Source organism: Mustela nivalis, assembly GCF_964662115.1.
Source record: "Mustela nivalis genome assembly, chromosome: 10".
Lineage (NCBI taxonomy): Eukaryota > Metazoa > Chordata > Mammalia > Carnivora > Mustelidae > Mustela > Mustela nivalis.
In genome coordinates this window covers 14,078,072-14,094,245 of record NC_139029.1, presented here as the reverse complement: position 1 = coordinate 14,094,245, position 16,174 = coordinate 14,078,072, and the positions used below count along the sequence as shown (strand labels likewise).

General features: G+C 39.3%; 1 protein-coding gene across 50 annotated transcripts in view; it reads left to right on the top strand.

Annotated features, from left to right (window-relative positions):
• The window catches only part of EIF4G3 (eukaryotic translation initiation factor 4 gamma 3), a 346,104-nt gene that overhangs the window by 292,609 nt on the left and 37,321 nt on the right, over positions 1 to 16,174 (top strand). For all 50 annotated transcript variants that reach the window (XM_082684539.1, XM_082684529.1, XM_082684570.1 and 47 more), the window contains 8 exons: positions 626 to 772; positions 1,207 to 1,443; positions 2,863 to 2,967; positions 4,970 to 5,102; positions 8,709 to 8,803; positions 11,239 to 11,332; positions 13,195 to 13,312; positions 15,607 to 15,827. In XM_082684539.1, the coding sequence (XP_082540665.1) occupies positions 626 to 772; positions 1,207 to 1,443; positions 2,863 to 2,967; positions 4,970 to 5,102; positions 8,709 to 8,803; positions 11,239 to 11,332; positions 13,195 to 13,312; positions 15,607 to 15,827 (1,150 nt within the window). The remainder of the gene's footprint in view (positions 1 to 625; positions 773 to 1,206; positions 1,444 to 2,862; positions 2,968 to 4,969; positions 5,103 to 8,708; positions 8,804 to 11,238; positions 11,333 to 13,194; positions 13,313 to 15,606; positions 15,828 to 16,174) is intronic.

Below are 16,174 nucleotides of genomic sequence, written 5' to 3'. Positions count from 1 at the left end.
GGTGCCATTTTTTAGACTAAACTTTCAGAAACTTAGTATTTTCTTTGGGCACATAAGAAATAATCAGTAAACAAAGGGCATGGATAGTCAAGGTAAGTACCAGCATCGCATTGTTAATGACATTTCCCCAAGGACAGGATATCTCAAAAATCATCAAATTTGTCCTCCCCACCCCTCTTCTGCTTTTTTCTAGAATAAGGATCCCCACCCACAACTGTTTTCCTATGGCCATGCTTTATGTCATTTCTTTCTGTTCCTTTAAACCAGAGTACCTACAATGGTAGTAAAAAAACAAAGGTAAAACCCTGTAGAGTTACAAAGGTCTTAGATAAGGACAGAGCTGTAGTTGTCACAGTAAGACATGGATTTCAAAGTCAGCTAGAGGCACAACCAACCATAAAGATAGAGTACATTTATATGAAAGGAATGTATATCTTTTCTGTATAAAATTACAGACCTCTTACCACTAAAACATGAACTGCCTGAAACTAAATTGTATACCTCTTGTAAAAGCTTACCTGTAGTTCATTCAGCTTTACCTATAGTTAGACAATAGGTATTTTGAGAGAATCGTCAAATGTTTTAAGTAATCTTGATGCTTTTGCATTTTCCTATATGGATGCAGCTGAAAGTACCCATGGCAGACAAACCTGGTAACACAGTGAATTTCCGGAAGCTGCTACTGAACCGCTGCCAGAAGGAGTTTGAAAAAGATAAAGCAGATGATGATGTCTTTGAGAAGAAGCAGAAAGAACTCGAGGCTGCCAGTGCTGTGAGTATTTGCACAGAAAGACAGTGTGCTTATGCTCTCTGTTAGCGAACAGCATTTTCATGAAGCTGGTTACATCTCCCTATTTCAGTAGATGACTGTGGCTTTTTTCATGTGGAGACATTATATTGACATTTAGAGGAATGCTTTATTCCTTTTAGTGCCATCTGTTAGAGCAGCTCAACCTCCTAAGACAGGAATTCAGAGCCCAGATTTCAGAGGGGTCACTGAGTTCCAGAAATCTCCTGAAATGGATGCAAAGTTTTGGGTGTGGTGCAGTTTTTCTAAGGAGTAGGACTACAGTTACTGTCAGATTCTCAGACTATCCCTGACCTCCCACAGAGCACAAGATAATGAGTCCAAGTGTATGTTCTTAGCATCTTGTGTGCAGTACAGTTGTCTTCATCAGGCTCCCATTACTCTTCCTTATACAACAGCCAGAGGAGAGGACGAGGCTTCATGATGAACTAGAAGAAGCTAAGGACAAAGCCCGGCGGAGATCCATTGGTAATATCAAGTTTATTGGGGAGCTCTTCAAACTCAAGATGCTGACGGAAGCCATCATGCATGACTGTGTGGTGAAACTGCTGAAGAACCATGATGAGGAGTCCCTGGAATGCCTGTGCCGCCTGCTGACCACCATCGGCAGAGACCTGGACTTCGAGAAGGCAAAGGTAAGCACCCCAATCTCAGAAGCACCCAGAGTGGCCTCTGTCAGTTGTGAAAAGAACTAGAACCATCAGCAGGAGTGTTCCAGCTCACCCCGGCAGCCTAGGCTCCTTCTTTGTCTTGTTTTGCCCTTCTCATTGTCAAGTGTTTGGCCAATGAGCTCCTTACCTCCTTTCCATCATGGTAAGAAGTGATGAGGCCAACTTGTGAATTGTTCAGATTATTTGTCCCTTTTCCTTTTTCTGCATGACCATCTCACAGGTTTTTTGTTTTGTTTTGTTTTTAAAGATTTTTCTTTCTTTATTCAACAGACAGAGATCACAAGTAGGCAGAGAGGCAGGCAGAGGGTGGGGGTGGGGGGCGAAGCAGGCTCCCCGCTGTGCAGAGAGCCCAATGCTGGGCTCCATTCCAGAGCCCTGAGATCATGACCTGAGCCCAAGGCAGAGGCTTTAACCCACTGAGCCACCCAGGCGACCCTCACAAGTCATTTTTATGTATAGCAAATTATCGGCAGAAATATAAGGAGAATAGCTACTGTGGGCCAAGACTGAGGGTGTTACGGAAGTGAAAACCTAGGAGTATTCTTAAGTTTATGCTCAAGTTAACCACAGGGCTATCTAACCATAATAAAAAAATCATTAACGGGGTGCCTGGGTGGCTCAGTGGGTTAAAGCCTCTGCCTTCGGCTGGGGTCATGATCCCAGAGTCCTGGGATCAAGCCCCGCATCTGGCTCTCTGCTCAGCAGGTACCGTGCTTCCTCCTCTTTCTCTGCCTGCTTCTCTGCCTACTTGTGATCTCTGTCTGTCAAATAAATAAATAAAATATTTTAAAAAATCATTAACAATATTATGACTCAAACATAACATGGTGCTCTCCAAATAAGGGGGCAGGAAAATTAGAAATGCTTTGAAGAAATAGTATCAGAAATTTTAATAACATCAGAATCAGCTGGGATTATGTTTGTGACAAAAAATCCCAAATATAGTGGTTTATGTAAGATTAAGTTTTCTCACTCGAGTAAGTAAAGTTCAGAGGTAAGAAATCTGAGGTTGCTTTGGTGGCTCAGGGGTGGTAAACAGTTCAGTCACTCGCACTTAACAATTCTGTCATCCCCAAAGTATAGCCCTTGACCTTACATTCTCAGCGGAGAAGGTTGGAAAGAGGCAAAGGTCACAGCCACCTCTCTTAAGGAAGGTTTCAGGGACTGCAGCATGACACTTCCATATTTATTCTGTTTGCCTGTCATGTGACTACAGCCCTTAGAATACATAACCTTTATTTTGGGCATCATATGCTTAGTTAAAAATTCTGCCTCATTATCTTTTGGCTATAAGTTGTATACCTAGCCCTTTTAAAAATTTTATATGATAAAAGTACATTTGAGTTCCTCAGCCAAGAATACTGAGTATTTTGTCCCTTGCAGCCGCGTATGGACCAGTATTTTAATCAGATGGAAAAAATTGTGAAAGAAAGAAAAACCTCATCTAGGATTCGATTCATGCTTCAAGATGTGATAGACCTAAGGCTGGTAAGTAGAAAAATGTAAGGCAACTACTCCAGTCTTTTTTAAGGAGTCGGAATAGGGAGGATGTCCAAGTATGTGCATGTGTAAAAACGTAATGCTGCAGGAAGGACTTCCAGAACTGAACTGACGCACTTCCACGACAGAGCTCTGTGAGAGAATACAAGCACATATACGTGCCTCTTACATTTCTTCTCTCTGTGCTAATTATGAAACCACACTGTATTTTTAAAGTCAGCCATTCTGAATTCAAACTGTGTTCAATTAAATTTAGTTTTAGTGTGCTAATCGGGACTCCTCATCTTCAAAATGGTTATATTTAACTTCCCTGAGCCTTACATATTTATTCTCTAAGATGGGAATGTTGCCTACCTTACATGTGTGTTATAAAGCTTCAGTGACGTGATTATGTAAAGTGCCCAGCTCATAGGAAGTGTTGGTGTTTTTTCTCCGTTGTTTTTCCTGTATATCCTCCTATTCTGCTGCTGCTGCTGCTTATTTCTCATAACAGAGAAATTACCACGTCCATCTCTTTTCTCTATTCTTACTTACTGCAGCTGACCTTAAACTAGAGAAAGAGAGTGCAGGTTCTAGCTCTTCCCTGCCCTATACCTAGACCACATACCATTCATGATGGTTCTTTATCTTGCTAAAGGTTCAATGTGACCTCACGATTCTTCTTATTACCAAAGCCACTACCAGATGATCAGAATTTATGGGCTGATTTGGACATATTTGCCTCCTCGCGTCTAGGAAATGTAAATAAACATAAAAAACTTATTCACCTGTGCCCTCAACTACTTGTACTTCTATCAGGTGTTAGGATTATAGTTGGGAAGGAAAGGGAGAAGTATAATTGTAATGAGACAAATTGTCTTGTCCTTAATAGGATAATCAAAGGGCAGAGAGGTGGCACTTTGTGCAGGATATGAGAACCATGATATGGAGGAAGAAAAATGCTAGTCATTCTTGATTTAGAGCCCCCATGGAATGCGATATGAATTAGGTATCAATAACCCAGATGAAGGCAATGCTGAAGAACCCTGAGCTTTATTGATTCCTCTTCTGGCTCCTCCTTACAAATATAAAAGATAATTATTTATTTATTTATTTTTAAAGATTGTGTATATTTATTTAACAGAGAGAGACAGCAAGAAAGGGAACACAAGCAGGGGGAGTGGGAGAAGAAGAATCCAGCTTCCACTGAGCAGGGAGCCTCCCCGATGTGGGGCTCAATCTCAAGACCCTGGGATCATGACCAGAGCCAAAGGCAGATGCTCAACGACTAAGCCACCCAGGTGTCCCACAAGATAATTTTTTAAAAATAGATTTGGATCAGTCTTTCACTCTTTTTATTCATTAACATTGGAATACTTAGCATATAATAGTTCAGGGTTGGTTGAGACAAATTTTATCTTTTTTAAAGATTTTATTTATTTTTTAAGATTTTAGTTTTTTATTTATTTGACAGAGATCATAAGTAGGCAGAGAGTCAGGCAGAGAGAGAGGAGGAAGCAGGCTCCCCACTAAGCAGAGAGCCCGATGTGGGTCTCGATCCCAGGACCCTGGGATCATGACCTGAGCTGAAGGCTAAAGGCAGAGGCTTTAACCCACTGAGCCACCCAGGGGCGCCTAGATTTATTTATCTGAAAGAGAGAGAGCATGCAGGGATAAGGGGCAGAGGGAGAGGGAAAGGAAATCTCAAGCCGACTCCCTGCTGAGCATAGAGACTGTTTTGGGGCTCGATCTTACAAACCTGAGATCATGACCTGAACCAAGTCAAGAGTCTGTGCTGCTTAACCAACTGAGACTCCCAGGAGCCCCAAGACTAATTCTTCGTCTCTAATTCTAAACTGCACATGGTGCCATCTGTAAGACAGATGAAAAAAAGTACTGTAGTACAGATTTTATACTTTTCCAGCAGTGAGAAGTATAAAATAGATTTTCAAAATTTTATTTTGTTCATTTTTTGTTTTCTAGCTGATAATGTTGTTTTCTCCTTTTATAGTGCAACTGGGTATCTCGAAGAGCAGATCAAGGACCTAAAACTATTGAACAGATTCACAAAGAGGCTAAAATAGAAGAACAAGAAGAGCAAAGGAAGGTCCAACAGCTCATGACCAAAGAGAAGAGAAGAACAGGTGAGGGGTGGAGACCACTGGGGTGTTAGGAAAACTAGGGAGATGAATGACAGATGTTTAAAAATTCTGTATTTAGATGTGAAATGACATCAGAAAGAATAAACAAAAAATAGAGTGGTAATTTGTAAGTGAAGCAGTTTCACCTGGAGACTGGTTTTTGAGTAAAACCCAAGAATGCAGGACTCATCATGGTTTCTTTGACTACTTTAAAGTCATTAATCAACAAGGCTTTATTGAGCATCTTCTGTATACTCAGAATTGGTGAGGGATATAAAAAGAAGCAGAAGATACAGTTTCTTTTCTCTGAAAGCTTACAGTTTATCTGAGAAGGCAAAACTAACAAAGGGAACATTTGTCAAGTAGAAGATAATAAAATTATGAAATGTATTCTCAAGATTAAGACTCAAAAAAAAAAAGAAAAGAAATATGGGGCAATGGGGAACAGATTATATGACACCACAAGGTAGCAATCAGCCAAAAGCAAAATGTAGAATATTTTATAAACAGCCTAGTTTTTTTTACAAAACAATAATACCAGTTAAAATACAACAAAAGCAAAAAACAGAAGGGAAACTGTAGATTAAAAAAATTTAAGAGGCTTGGCAACTGAATGCACTGTGCAGACCTTATCTGCACCATGATTTGAACAAACCTCAATTGTAAAAACCTATCTTTGAAAGAACTGGAGAAATCTGGATATGTACTGTATATATGCAATTATGGAATTACTGTTTTTAAAGTTGGGATAACATCATGGTTATTATCTAAAAATGATAATCTTTTTGGTTACATATGCATACACATGGATAAAATTATGTAATTCTTGAAATGCTACAGAAAAAAGGAGAAAGGATAGATATAAGGATATTTGCAAATGTTTTAAATTATTGCTGGCTGTTGAGCACATTGGGGTTCATACTATTTTCTTCTGTGCTCAAAAATTTCCATAATCAAATTAAAATAAAAATCTTCAAGTTTCCTCAAAAAAAAAAAAAAAAAAGATTGTTAAGACTCCGAGGAGAAGAAGAAAGCAAGCTAGAACACATCTTTATTTTAAGAATGCACCCTTGAACTGAGTCCAGGTGAATGCTAAATATTTGAAATGAAAGGAATAATTTTAGTCATGAAATTAAAATAAATATATATTGTGAAGAGGCACAGACAAGCCTGATTGGAGCAAAGTTTAAGTGTTGAGACTCAGTGGGAAAATGTTTTTCTGAAAGAATGGAGCCAGATTAAGAAATTTTGACTTTGTACATGATAGACATCAAGGAGCCATCAAAAATTTTTAAACAAAGGAATGATATCATGCTAGTGGTATATAAATAAAACAAGTCTGATCATTTTTACATGATGAATCAAAGGGCATACTGAACTCAGAAATGTTGCATTGCTGAAATCCTGGTAACAATAATTATAAAAGGAAGAAATGGGTGGGAAAATATGAAAGCTGACATAGAAGGCATTCTGCCCTGCAGAAAATAGGAAGTTCATTGACTAAGTTTAAGAACACTGGAAGAGGAAACTTCTTCAGAAGGGAAATGATCATTCTTCTCATAAGCCTTTTTGTTTTGAGATGGCAAGAGGGCATCCAAATAAGAGCTTTCATTTGTCCACTGTGCTGTTACGTGAGCATGGCAGTTCTGGGTCACGTAAATAATGGTTGAGAGCATAAACTCTGAAGCCAGACTGTCTGGGTTTGAATTTCAGCTCTCCTACGTCGTAGCTGTAGGACCTTGCACAAGTCACGTAATCTGTAAAATGGATCAAATAATGGTTGCTGGGGTTTGTGTGAGGATGAAGTGAGGCATAATGTGTAAAGTGTTCAGCATAGCAACCGGCACATAGTCAATACTCAACGACCGTGAACTGTTCTTTATCACAGACAGTAGAGCTCAGAATGAAGTTATGAGAGATGAATCCTCCATGGAAGACAGTGTTCTTTTAAGTTTCATGGGACACCACACTCCCACACCTTCCTCACCCTAGAACCTAACACAGTGCCTTTCACATAATGACTTATTATTGAACTAGACTGAAAGCCCAGTCCATGGGAAGATGTCCATAGATGACTAAAGAAAAGAAGTCTTGGAAAAATGACAGATAAAGAACAACTGGAGAGGAAGAAGGACTAGGGTATAAGAAAAAGAAAAAAACAAGAAACAAGTTTGTTTATGATCAGTAATACTGGATAGCAACAAAGAAAATCATGTATGTGAGGATCAAAAAAGCTTTTGAATAGAGAGTTTGATGGTTTACATTCAACAAATATAAGTGCCTGTCACTTAACAGGAGAAACAAAATCCCTTCCTTCATGCAGCTTACACCGTACCAGGGGGACAGACAACAGATGCTCAAATAAAATATGTAATTTTGTGAGGAAGTTAGAGTCGTGCCAGGCTTGGTGGGTAAAGGTACAGTTCTAAATAGGGTGATGGTGGTGATGTTAAAATTCGAATTTGAGTGAAGACCTGAAGCAAGTGTTGAGGAAATTAAGCCATATGGGTATTTGGGGAAAGGTTTTTAGGCAAAGGGAATAATAAGTAAAAGGCCCTGAAGTAACATTTTCAAGGAACAGCAGGGAGGTCAGAGTGGCTGAAGCAAAGAGCATAAGGAGAGAGTAGTGGAAGATAGGGTTTGAGATGGGGGAGGCTGGATTACTCAGAGCTGGTAGGCCATTAAGAAGTAATTTGGTTTTTTGTCTGAGTGAGATGGAGAGATTAATAGGAGTGTTTTGAGTAGAGCAGTCACGGGACCTGACTTGTACTTCATTAGGGTCGTGCTGGCAGCCATGAAACAGACAGTAGAGGGCGGAAGCATTGGAGCTAGCAAAGATGTTTTTATGCTTTCAGTGTTGCTGGTGAAAACCAAAATGGTAGTGTTGGTAGTAATAAGACGGAGCTAGATGCTGAATATATTGTAAAGGGTAAACTAACAAGATTTGGTGCCAAGTGAGAGAGAGAAATAGGAACAGGGTTTTTGCCTGAGCAGCTGATGGGTTGGAGAAGCAGGTTTTGGGGGAATGTGCCAAGTGTACTGTGTCATTTGACACTATTAAGTGAAGTAAACTTTGTAATAAATACTTTCCATCTGACATATCCTGAAGGGTTCTTTTTTTTTTTTTTTTTAATTTTTTTTTTTTTAAGATTTTATTTATTTATCAGAGAGGGGGGGGGAGAGAATGAGCACAGGCAGACAGAATGGCAGGCAGAGGCAGAGGGAGAAGCAGGCTCCCTGCTGAGCAAGGAGCCCGATGTGGGACTCGATCCCAGGACTCTGGGATCATGACCTGAGCCGAAGGCAGCTGCTTAACCAACTGAGCCACCCAGGTGTCCCTCCTGAAGGGTTCTAATCATGCACCATAAACACTAGATTTGGCCCTTGTGTCAGTTAGTTTCTCCTAGGTCGGCTCTCCTGGTATTTCTACCTGATATTTTCATATCGTCCTGGATGTTAAAGAGATGGTCAGCAATGCTTTAATAATCTCTTTGGTCCTTTTCCTTGATTTTCATTGGAGCTCCTGAGTTGAAAATACTGCTTACTTACTCTGTCGCTGTCAAACTGACTTGAGGTAGATGAGAGACGTACACTCTGTTCTCCCTGCAGGTGTCCAGAGAGTGGATGAAGGGGGATGGAACACTGTACAAGGGGCCAAGAATAGTCGGGTATTAGACCCCTCAAAATTCCTTAAAATCACTAAGGTGAGTGTGACATTTAAAACACAACTTATGACAGCCTGAGAATGTGACTCTCAAAATTATTTCTTGTTCATAGCAGAAATAGCCATATTACAGATTTTATAGGTGAGTATTTTTTTTTTTTTAATGCAGATCCTTTTCTACAAGCCAGTATTGTTCCGTATATTCTTACTACTCATTCCTGCTGTTCCTCTCATTTCTTGGAGAGTTTGCTAAAAGGGAAGTGATGAGTTTATGATGATGAAGTTATGAGATGTTTACTATAGGAGAGATAATAATAAAGATACTTTAGTAGCTATAAATTGTAAGCTTTATACAATGTATCCTTAGCTCTGGGGAAGAAGCAACTACCTGTTTAAGCCTAATTTGAATTAATGGTTTGCCATATCCAAGGCCTCAAAGAAATCACAGAAGACTACTACTAGAAATCATTCTGTGATGAAGATGCAAATATTCTACCTTCCTCTCTTGAGAATCCGTGGGCAGTAAGAGGAAAAAGGTTTCTCTTAGCAGATGTTTTCAGCAGTAGAAGTTGATCACTGTAAGTCACGTGAAGAACCTTGGAGAGCATAGAACAAGTGGCATTACCTTTTGTAAAAGTAAAACTCCTACAGCCCAGTTTTACAAATCATGTGCAATTCTGGTTTGATCCTTCCTATGTCATGTACTTTGCATAGTTCTGAAAATTTGCAGCCTACCGGTAGGATACTAATAGCAATCTAAAGCTATTGTGGAATCACCAAATGAAAGAGAACTGACAGAAAGAAAAAGAGTTTGAGAAAATTGGAAGAAGATGGACTATGTCATTTTCATCTTCATGTCAAAGTATTGCTTCAGGATAGAACATTCCATCTCTAGATTGCCCTTATTTTAATTAGCAAAGATCCTATTCTCTAAGATTCTGGTACATTCTTCTAGTTATTTATGTCTCAGTGCAGGGATTCTATTGCCAAAAACAGCTTGATTCCCATCCACTTATGTTTCTAGCAAGAGACTTATTTTATTTTAACAAAAATCTTGTGTTAAAAAGATAATCCCTCCAATATCAACCCCCCAACATCTTTGAAAATTACATCAGTACTTACTAATAATACTTGTGTTTTTACATATTGTTTCTGTGCATGGATGCTATAAAAATGAATAGTGTTGGTATTAAAACTACAACATTATTAATATTGTGTAAATTGGTAAATTCTTAATAAATTTTGTGTATATTCTGATAGTTGCAGTGTAGGTACGCTACTTAAATACCCTAGAAAAAGTTGAAAGCCATTAAACAAAGGCATTGTTAACTGGGAGAGATTCGTATGAAGGCATGTGGTAGAGCAAGGCAGCACTATGAGAATTTATGAACACTTTTATTGCAAAGAGCTACATTGCAGCTTTCTGTGGTATGTGTCTTCTATTTAATATTGCATTCTAAGTCCATTCATTTGTGCTGAAGTTGTGTTTGGGGGATTAAACCTTAAAGAGGCATTTTAACTTCCTGTCTAATTTCCTATATTCACTTTTTTTCTTACTGCCTTTTATTGAATACTGCAATTCCACTTCCCCATCCTTAGCTCCCACATATTGGGCTTTGCTGAAATATGAAATCTTTGTGCCATCTGACCTGTTTTCTGACAGTAATTTGAAGAGATTAATCTGTTAATTTTGTGGTATACAAAATTTATATATTCACAGGGCATCACTAGACAGGAGGAATTACTAGAAACTGCTTACATTTAGTTCAATGGTGTACCAACTTAGAGGACCTGAATGCATTCTGCAGACCATTGGTTCCAAACTGTTTTGTGGATGCTGGATTCCAAGAAAGTAGTTCAGGGTCCACCAGAATCCCATGTGAATGTGAATAGCTCCAGTTTATATTTCTTAAATTGTTATTCCAAGGAGTATTCTTTTTTTTTTTTTTTTTTTTAATTTTATTTATTTGTTTGACAGAGAGAAATCACAAGTAGGCAGAGAGGCAGGCGGGGGAGCGGAAAGCAGGCTCCCTGCTGAGCAGAGAGCCCAATGCGGGGCTCAATCCCAGGACCCGGAGACCATGACCTGAGCCGAAGGCAGAGGCTTTAACCCACTGAGCCACCCACGCGCCCCCCCAAGGAGTATTCTTTTTGCCAAAGTTGGTTTTCACTGCACTGAAGGGGGAAAGAAGATAAACCATTCTAGGGGCACCTGGGTGGCTTAGTTGGTTCAGCAGCTGACTCCTGAATTTGACTCAGGTCATGATCTCAGGGTTGTGGGATCAAGCCCGGCTTTGGGCTCTGTGCTCAGCGAGGAGTCTACTTGAGATTCTCTTTTTCCCTCTCTCTCTGCCCCTCCGTGCCACTCGCATGCATGCTCACTATCTCTCTGAAATAAATAAATCTTTATAGGAAAAGAAGAACAATAATTCTGGAATGATTCCTATAATTGTTTTGTGGTCACTTATGTTACAGCCCACAATTGATGAGAAAATTCAGCTGGTACCTAAAGCACAGCTGGGCAGTTGGGGAAAGGGCAGCAGTGGTGGAGCAAAGGCAAGTGAGACTGGTAAGTAAGCAGTGTCCCTTCTTGGGAACCTGGATGTGATCTGTCAATATTCAGCTTATAGCACACTCCCACAATCGTTTAATAATGGTTTTAGGAAAAGATCTATAGACGAAGGGTGCCCAAACTTACTGGTGTCCCTCTCACTATGGATCCTTAGGTATTTTAAATATTTACAGTTTTTTTAGTTCAGATAGGTTATTTAAGACTTTAATTTCTTAGGTTTCTTTGTTAAAGTTGATGTTCACTAATTCAGTATAACTAGAGAAATTACTAGTATCCCAAAGGAAAAAGAAAACTCATTTCGCTAAGAAAAAGAATTATAAAAGGAAGTTGTAAAAGAATTGGAGTGAAATATTTTCCAAAAATTTTAAACAAAATTCACATTTTGAGAGATCATATGTTAGATAATGACAAACACATCTTTTTAAAGCTAAGAAAGTCCGATGGAAAGTAAAAAACTTCATTGTTAACCTCCTTTCCATATTTCCCTTCTATTAAGGAATTTTGACCTTCGATTTCTTTAAATTTTAAAAAATTGTGTTAATTGGAAGCCTGGGTGTGTCAGTCAGTTAAGCGCCTGCCTTCAGTTTACGTCTTGATCCCAGGGTCCTGGGATTAAGTCCTGCATTGGGCTCCACTTCTCCCTCTGCCTGCCGTTCCCTCCACTTGTGCTCTCACTCTCTCTACAAATAAAACTTGTTAAAGATTTTATTTATTTATTTATTTATTTATTTGAGGTAGAGAGAGTACACAAGCAGGGGGATGTGCAGAGGGAAAAGGAGAAGCAGACTTCCTGCTGAGCAGAAAGCTGGATGTGAAACTTGATCCCAGCACCCTGGGATCACGACCTGAGCCAAAAGCAGACAGTTAACCCACTGAGCCACCCAGGCACCCCTAAAAAAATTGTTTTTTTAGGGGTGCCTGGGTGGCTCAGTGGGTTAAGCCTCTGCCTTTGGCTCAGGTCATGATCCCAGGGTCCTGGGATCGAGCCCCGCATCGGCTCTCTGCTCAGCAAGGAGCCTGCTTCTCCTCCTTTCTCTCTCTTTCTGCCTCTCTGCATACTTGTGATCTCTGTCAAATAAATAAATAAAATCTTTAAAAAAATTTTTTTTTAATAAATTGTGTTATTCACTTAGGCCCACATGCAAATTTACATAATATAAATACATAGGATTTGTATTAGCTTTCAGTATTTTGTTTTGTTTTTGCTTGTCCCCCTCCTTCCCTGTCTACCACTCCCATCCCCTTGCCTACCTAGGATATTTAATTATGTTTTTAAAGCAGCAAATGGTTGTAATGAACAAAGATTTCTAAGTTTGGGGAGTTTTTTTGCAACTAATTCCTTTTTTATTATTATTTAATTAACAAGTAGTATTGTTAGTTTCAGAGGTAGAGTTTAGTGATTCATCAGTTGCATATAACACCCAGTGCTCATTACATCAAATGGCCTCCTTAATGCCTATCACCCAATTACCCCATCCCTCAGACAGATAAATTCCCTCTAACATTATGCTTCTTAGTATGGTCTATGGACCATGAGATTGACATCACCTTGTTAGGCTCTTTAGAAATACCCAGTCTTCCAACAATCCACCTTCATCCCAAGGGAGGCAGATAAACTGGAAGCTGCATTTGAGGGGCTCCTGGATTACTCAGTGGGTTAAGCTTCTGCCTTTGGCTCAGGTCACGATCCTGAGGTCCTGCTCAGCGGGGAGTCTGCTACTCCCTCTCCCTCTCCGCTTCTCCCCACCACTCACGCTCTCTCTCAAATAAATAAAATCTTAAAAAATAAAATTAAAAGCAGCTGCATTTTAGTCATGTGATTTGTATTTTTTTTCCCCCTCAATCCTCAACAACTTTAGATGCCTTACGGTCCAGTGCTTCCAGTTTAAACAGATTCTCTGCTTTGCAACCTCCAGCACCTTCAGGGTCTACATCATCTACGCCTTTAGAGTTTGATTCCCGACGGACCTTAACCAGGTAAGAAGCCTACTCCTTGTTAACTCAGGACTGACCTACTTGTCGATGTCTATTCTCTCTCTATCATTCTCTCTCTCTCTCTCTTTCACACACACACACACACACACACACACACGCCCACAGAGACTATGATAATCATCTTTATGACATGGATGCCTTTTATCCCTAAGGTTGATTTTCTTTTCCTGCTTTGATCTTCACATTTTGTAATTTCTAAGATAAGAACATAATTGAGTGGAAGATTTGGGATGAGGTGGAAAAGAAGAGCAGGTTACCTGGAAAATTTCTAATAGTTTGTTTCTTAAGAGACCAGACCCACCCAAATAGCCCTGGAGGCCAGTGCCAGGCTTGCTAAACTAAAGTCTCAGTACGCTCTAAATTGGACTCACACTTCGAAGCACATGAATTAAAGGGCATAATAGCCTATCCGTATGTTTTTCTGTCACACTGGTCTTCGAGTTATATTTGAGGCTCTCCTTTGTTTCTCACTATTCTCTGTATTGTCTTTCTATTTTCATTTTGTAAGACTGATACAGTGAAGTGTTCTATTGGTTGGTTTACAGAGAATGAATAAAGACCTGTAGAATAACGACAGAAAATAACATTTTTTATTTTCTAAAATTTTAAGTTTTTAAATTTTATTTATTTATTTATTTATTTATTTATTTATTTTAAGATTTTATTTATTTTATTTGACAGATAGAGATCACAAGTAGGCAGAGAGGCAGGCAGAGAGAGAGGGAGGAGGAAGCCGGCTCCCTGCTGAGCTGAGAGCCTGATGTGGGGCTCAATCCCAGGACCCTGAGATCATGACCCAAACTGAAGGCAGAGGCTTTAACCCACTGAGCCACCCAGGTGCCCCTAAATTTTGTTTATTCAAGTAATCTCTTGTGTCTAACATGGAGCTCAAACTCACAACCCTAAGATCAAGAGTCACACAATCTACCAACTGAGCCAGCCAGGTTCCCCTCAAAAATTTTGATTTAAGTGCTTTTAGTGCTGAAGTTGCTTTAAGCTCTGAAACTTTCTTTTTTATTATTGTAATCAGTTTGACCAGGTAGACTTTCTAAACAATGTTAACTGTTCCCTTGGCTTCTGCAACAAAATATACTTAGCCTAATTCAGATTTTAATGATGGCTCAGATTGCCATGAAGCATCATTTGTGCTCTTGAGGTATTTGTGGCTCTTTACCCTGCCATAAATTTCCCCTGATGGTTCTGCGTTTTGGGTACTTGTTTGTGTATGTTCTTTCAGAGGTTAGATCATTGTTGTGCCTCTAGTCATTTCTCTTCTCTTCCTTTTAATTGATCTGATCTGTTATGGCCCAAGAAACTATTTGCCCAGCTGATTAGAATTGTCTAAATAGGGAGTTTAGTGATTAAATAGGGAGATTTTGGAAGATTATCTCTTAATAAAATGTGACTTTGGCCTTTCAAAATCTACTTCTGGGGTACCTGGGTGGCACAGTTAGTTAAGTGTCCGACTCTCGATTTTGGTTCAGGTTGTGATCTTAGGGTCATGGGATCAAGCCCCAGATTAGGCTCAGTACTCAGAGTCTGCTTGGGACTCTCTCCCTCTGCTGCTCCTCCCCTCTTCACTCTTAGTCTAGTGCACTTTCTCTATAAAATAAATCTTTTTTTAAAAAATTACTTCTACTTGGTTCTCAAAATATTTTACTTCTATTTGAAGTTTCTGAATAAATTCTGTAATTTGTAAGTTAGTGATACCATGTTTATTTGGTATTCTTTCTCTCAGTTTTTTAGCTCATGCATTCATCACTATCTTTATTCTTAAAAAATTTTAAAAACTAAAATAAAGAGATGCCATTGGCATTTTAAAATTTTAAGCAGTATCCCTTTTAACATGTGTGAAAAAAGTAAAAACATGCTTAACATTCTCTTGAAAGCACTGATTCCACTTGTTTATATAAATACAGTTTGAAGGGGCACCTGGGTGGCTCAGTGGGTTAAAGCCTCTGCCTTCGGCTCAGGTCATGGTCTCAGGGTCCTGGGATCGAGCCCCACATCGGGCTCTCTGCTCTGTGGGGAGCCTGCTTCCTTTTCTCTCTCTGCTTGCCTCTCTGCCTACTTGTGATCTCTGTATGTCAAATAAATAAATAAAATCTTTTAAATAAATAGATACAGTTTGAAGTATAATTTGGTGTCTCACACCTTTGAAGTTGTGTTAAAAAAAATACTCTGCATACTTTTAGAAACTCTAAGTGTTATTTTATAATTTGAATATTTGGGGAAGGGGTGATCTTTCTTCTGAAAAGTGTATTTTGTCTTTTAAGTCGTGGAAGCATGGGCAGAGAGAAGAATGACAAGCCCCTTCCATCTGCAGCAGCTCGTCCCAATACTTTCATGAGGGGCGGCAGCAGCAAAGACCTGTTGGACAATCAGTCTCAGGAAGAGCAACGCAGAGAGATGCTAGAGACTGTAAAACAGCTTACGGGAGGCATGGATGTGGAAAGGAGCAGTGCTGAGGCTGACAGAAACAAGGCCCGTGAGTCAGGTGAGAGACTTGATACATACAGGAAGGAAATTTGGGCCTTAAATATGGAACAAAAAATGCAGAGGAGACCTTGTGCCTGTGTAGATTTCAGAATCAATGTGTGATAATGACACAGTGGTGTCTTCAAAGGTAAAGGGCACCTAAGTAGTTCTGTAACATCGTTCTCATTTCTCAGGTTATCCCTTTGTTCAATAATTTGTAAGTTTTCTGCTTTCTGTAGTAAATGTGATGGTTACGAGGGCCACTTGCTGTATTAAGCAATCTGAATTTCTTACAAGTTTTCAAAATAACAAATCACTATGCAAAAAATAAATAACAACTCAGTGTGCATTAGAGTGCATATATGC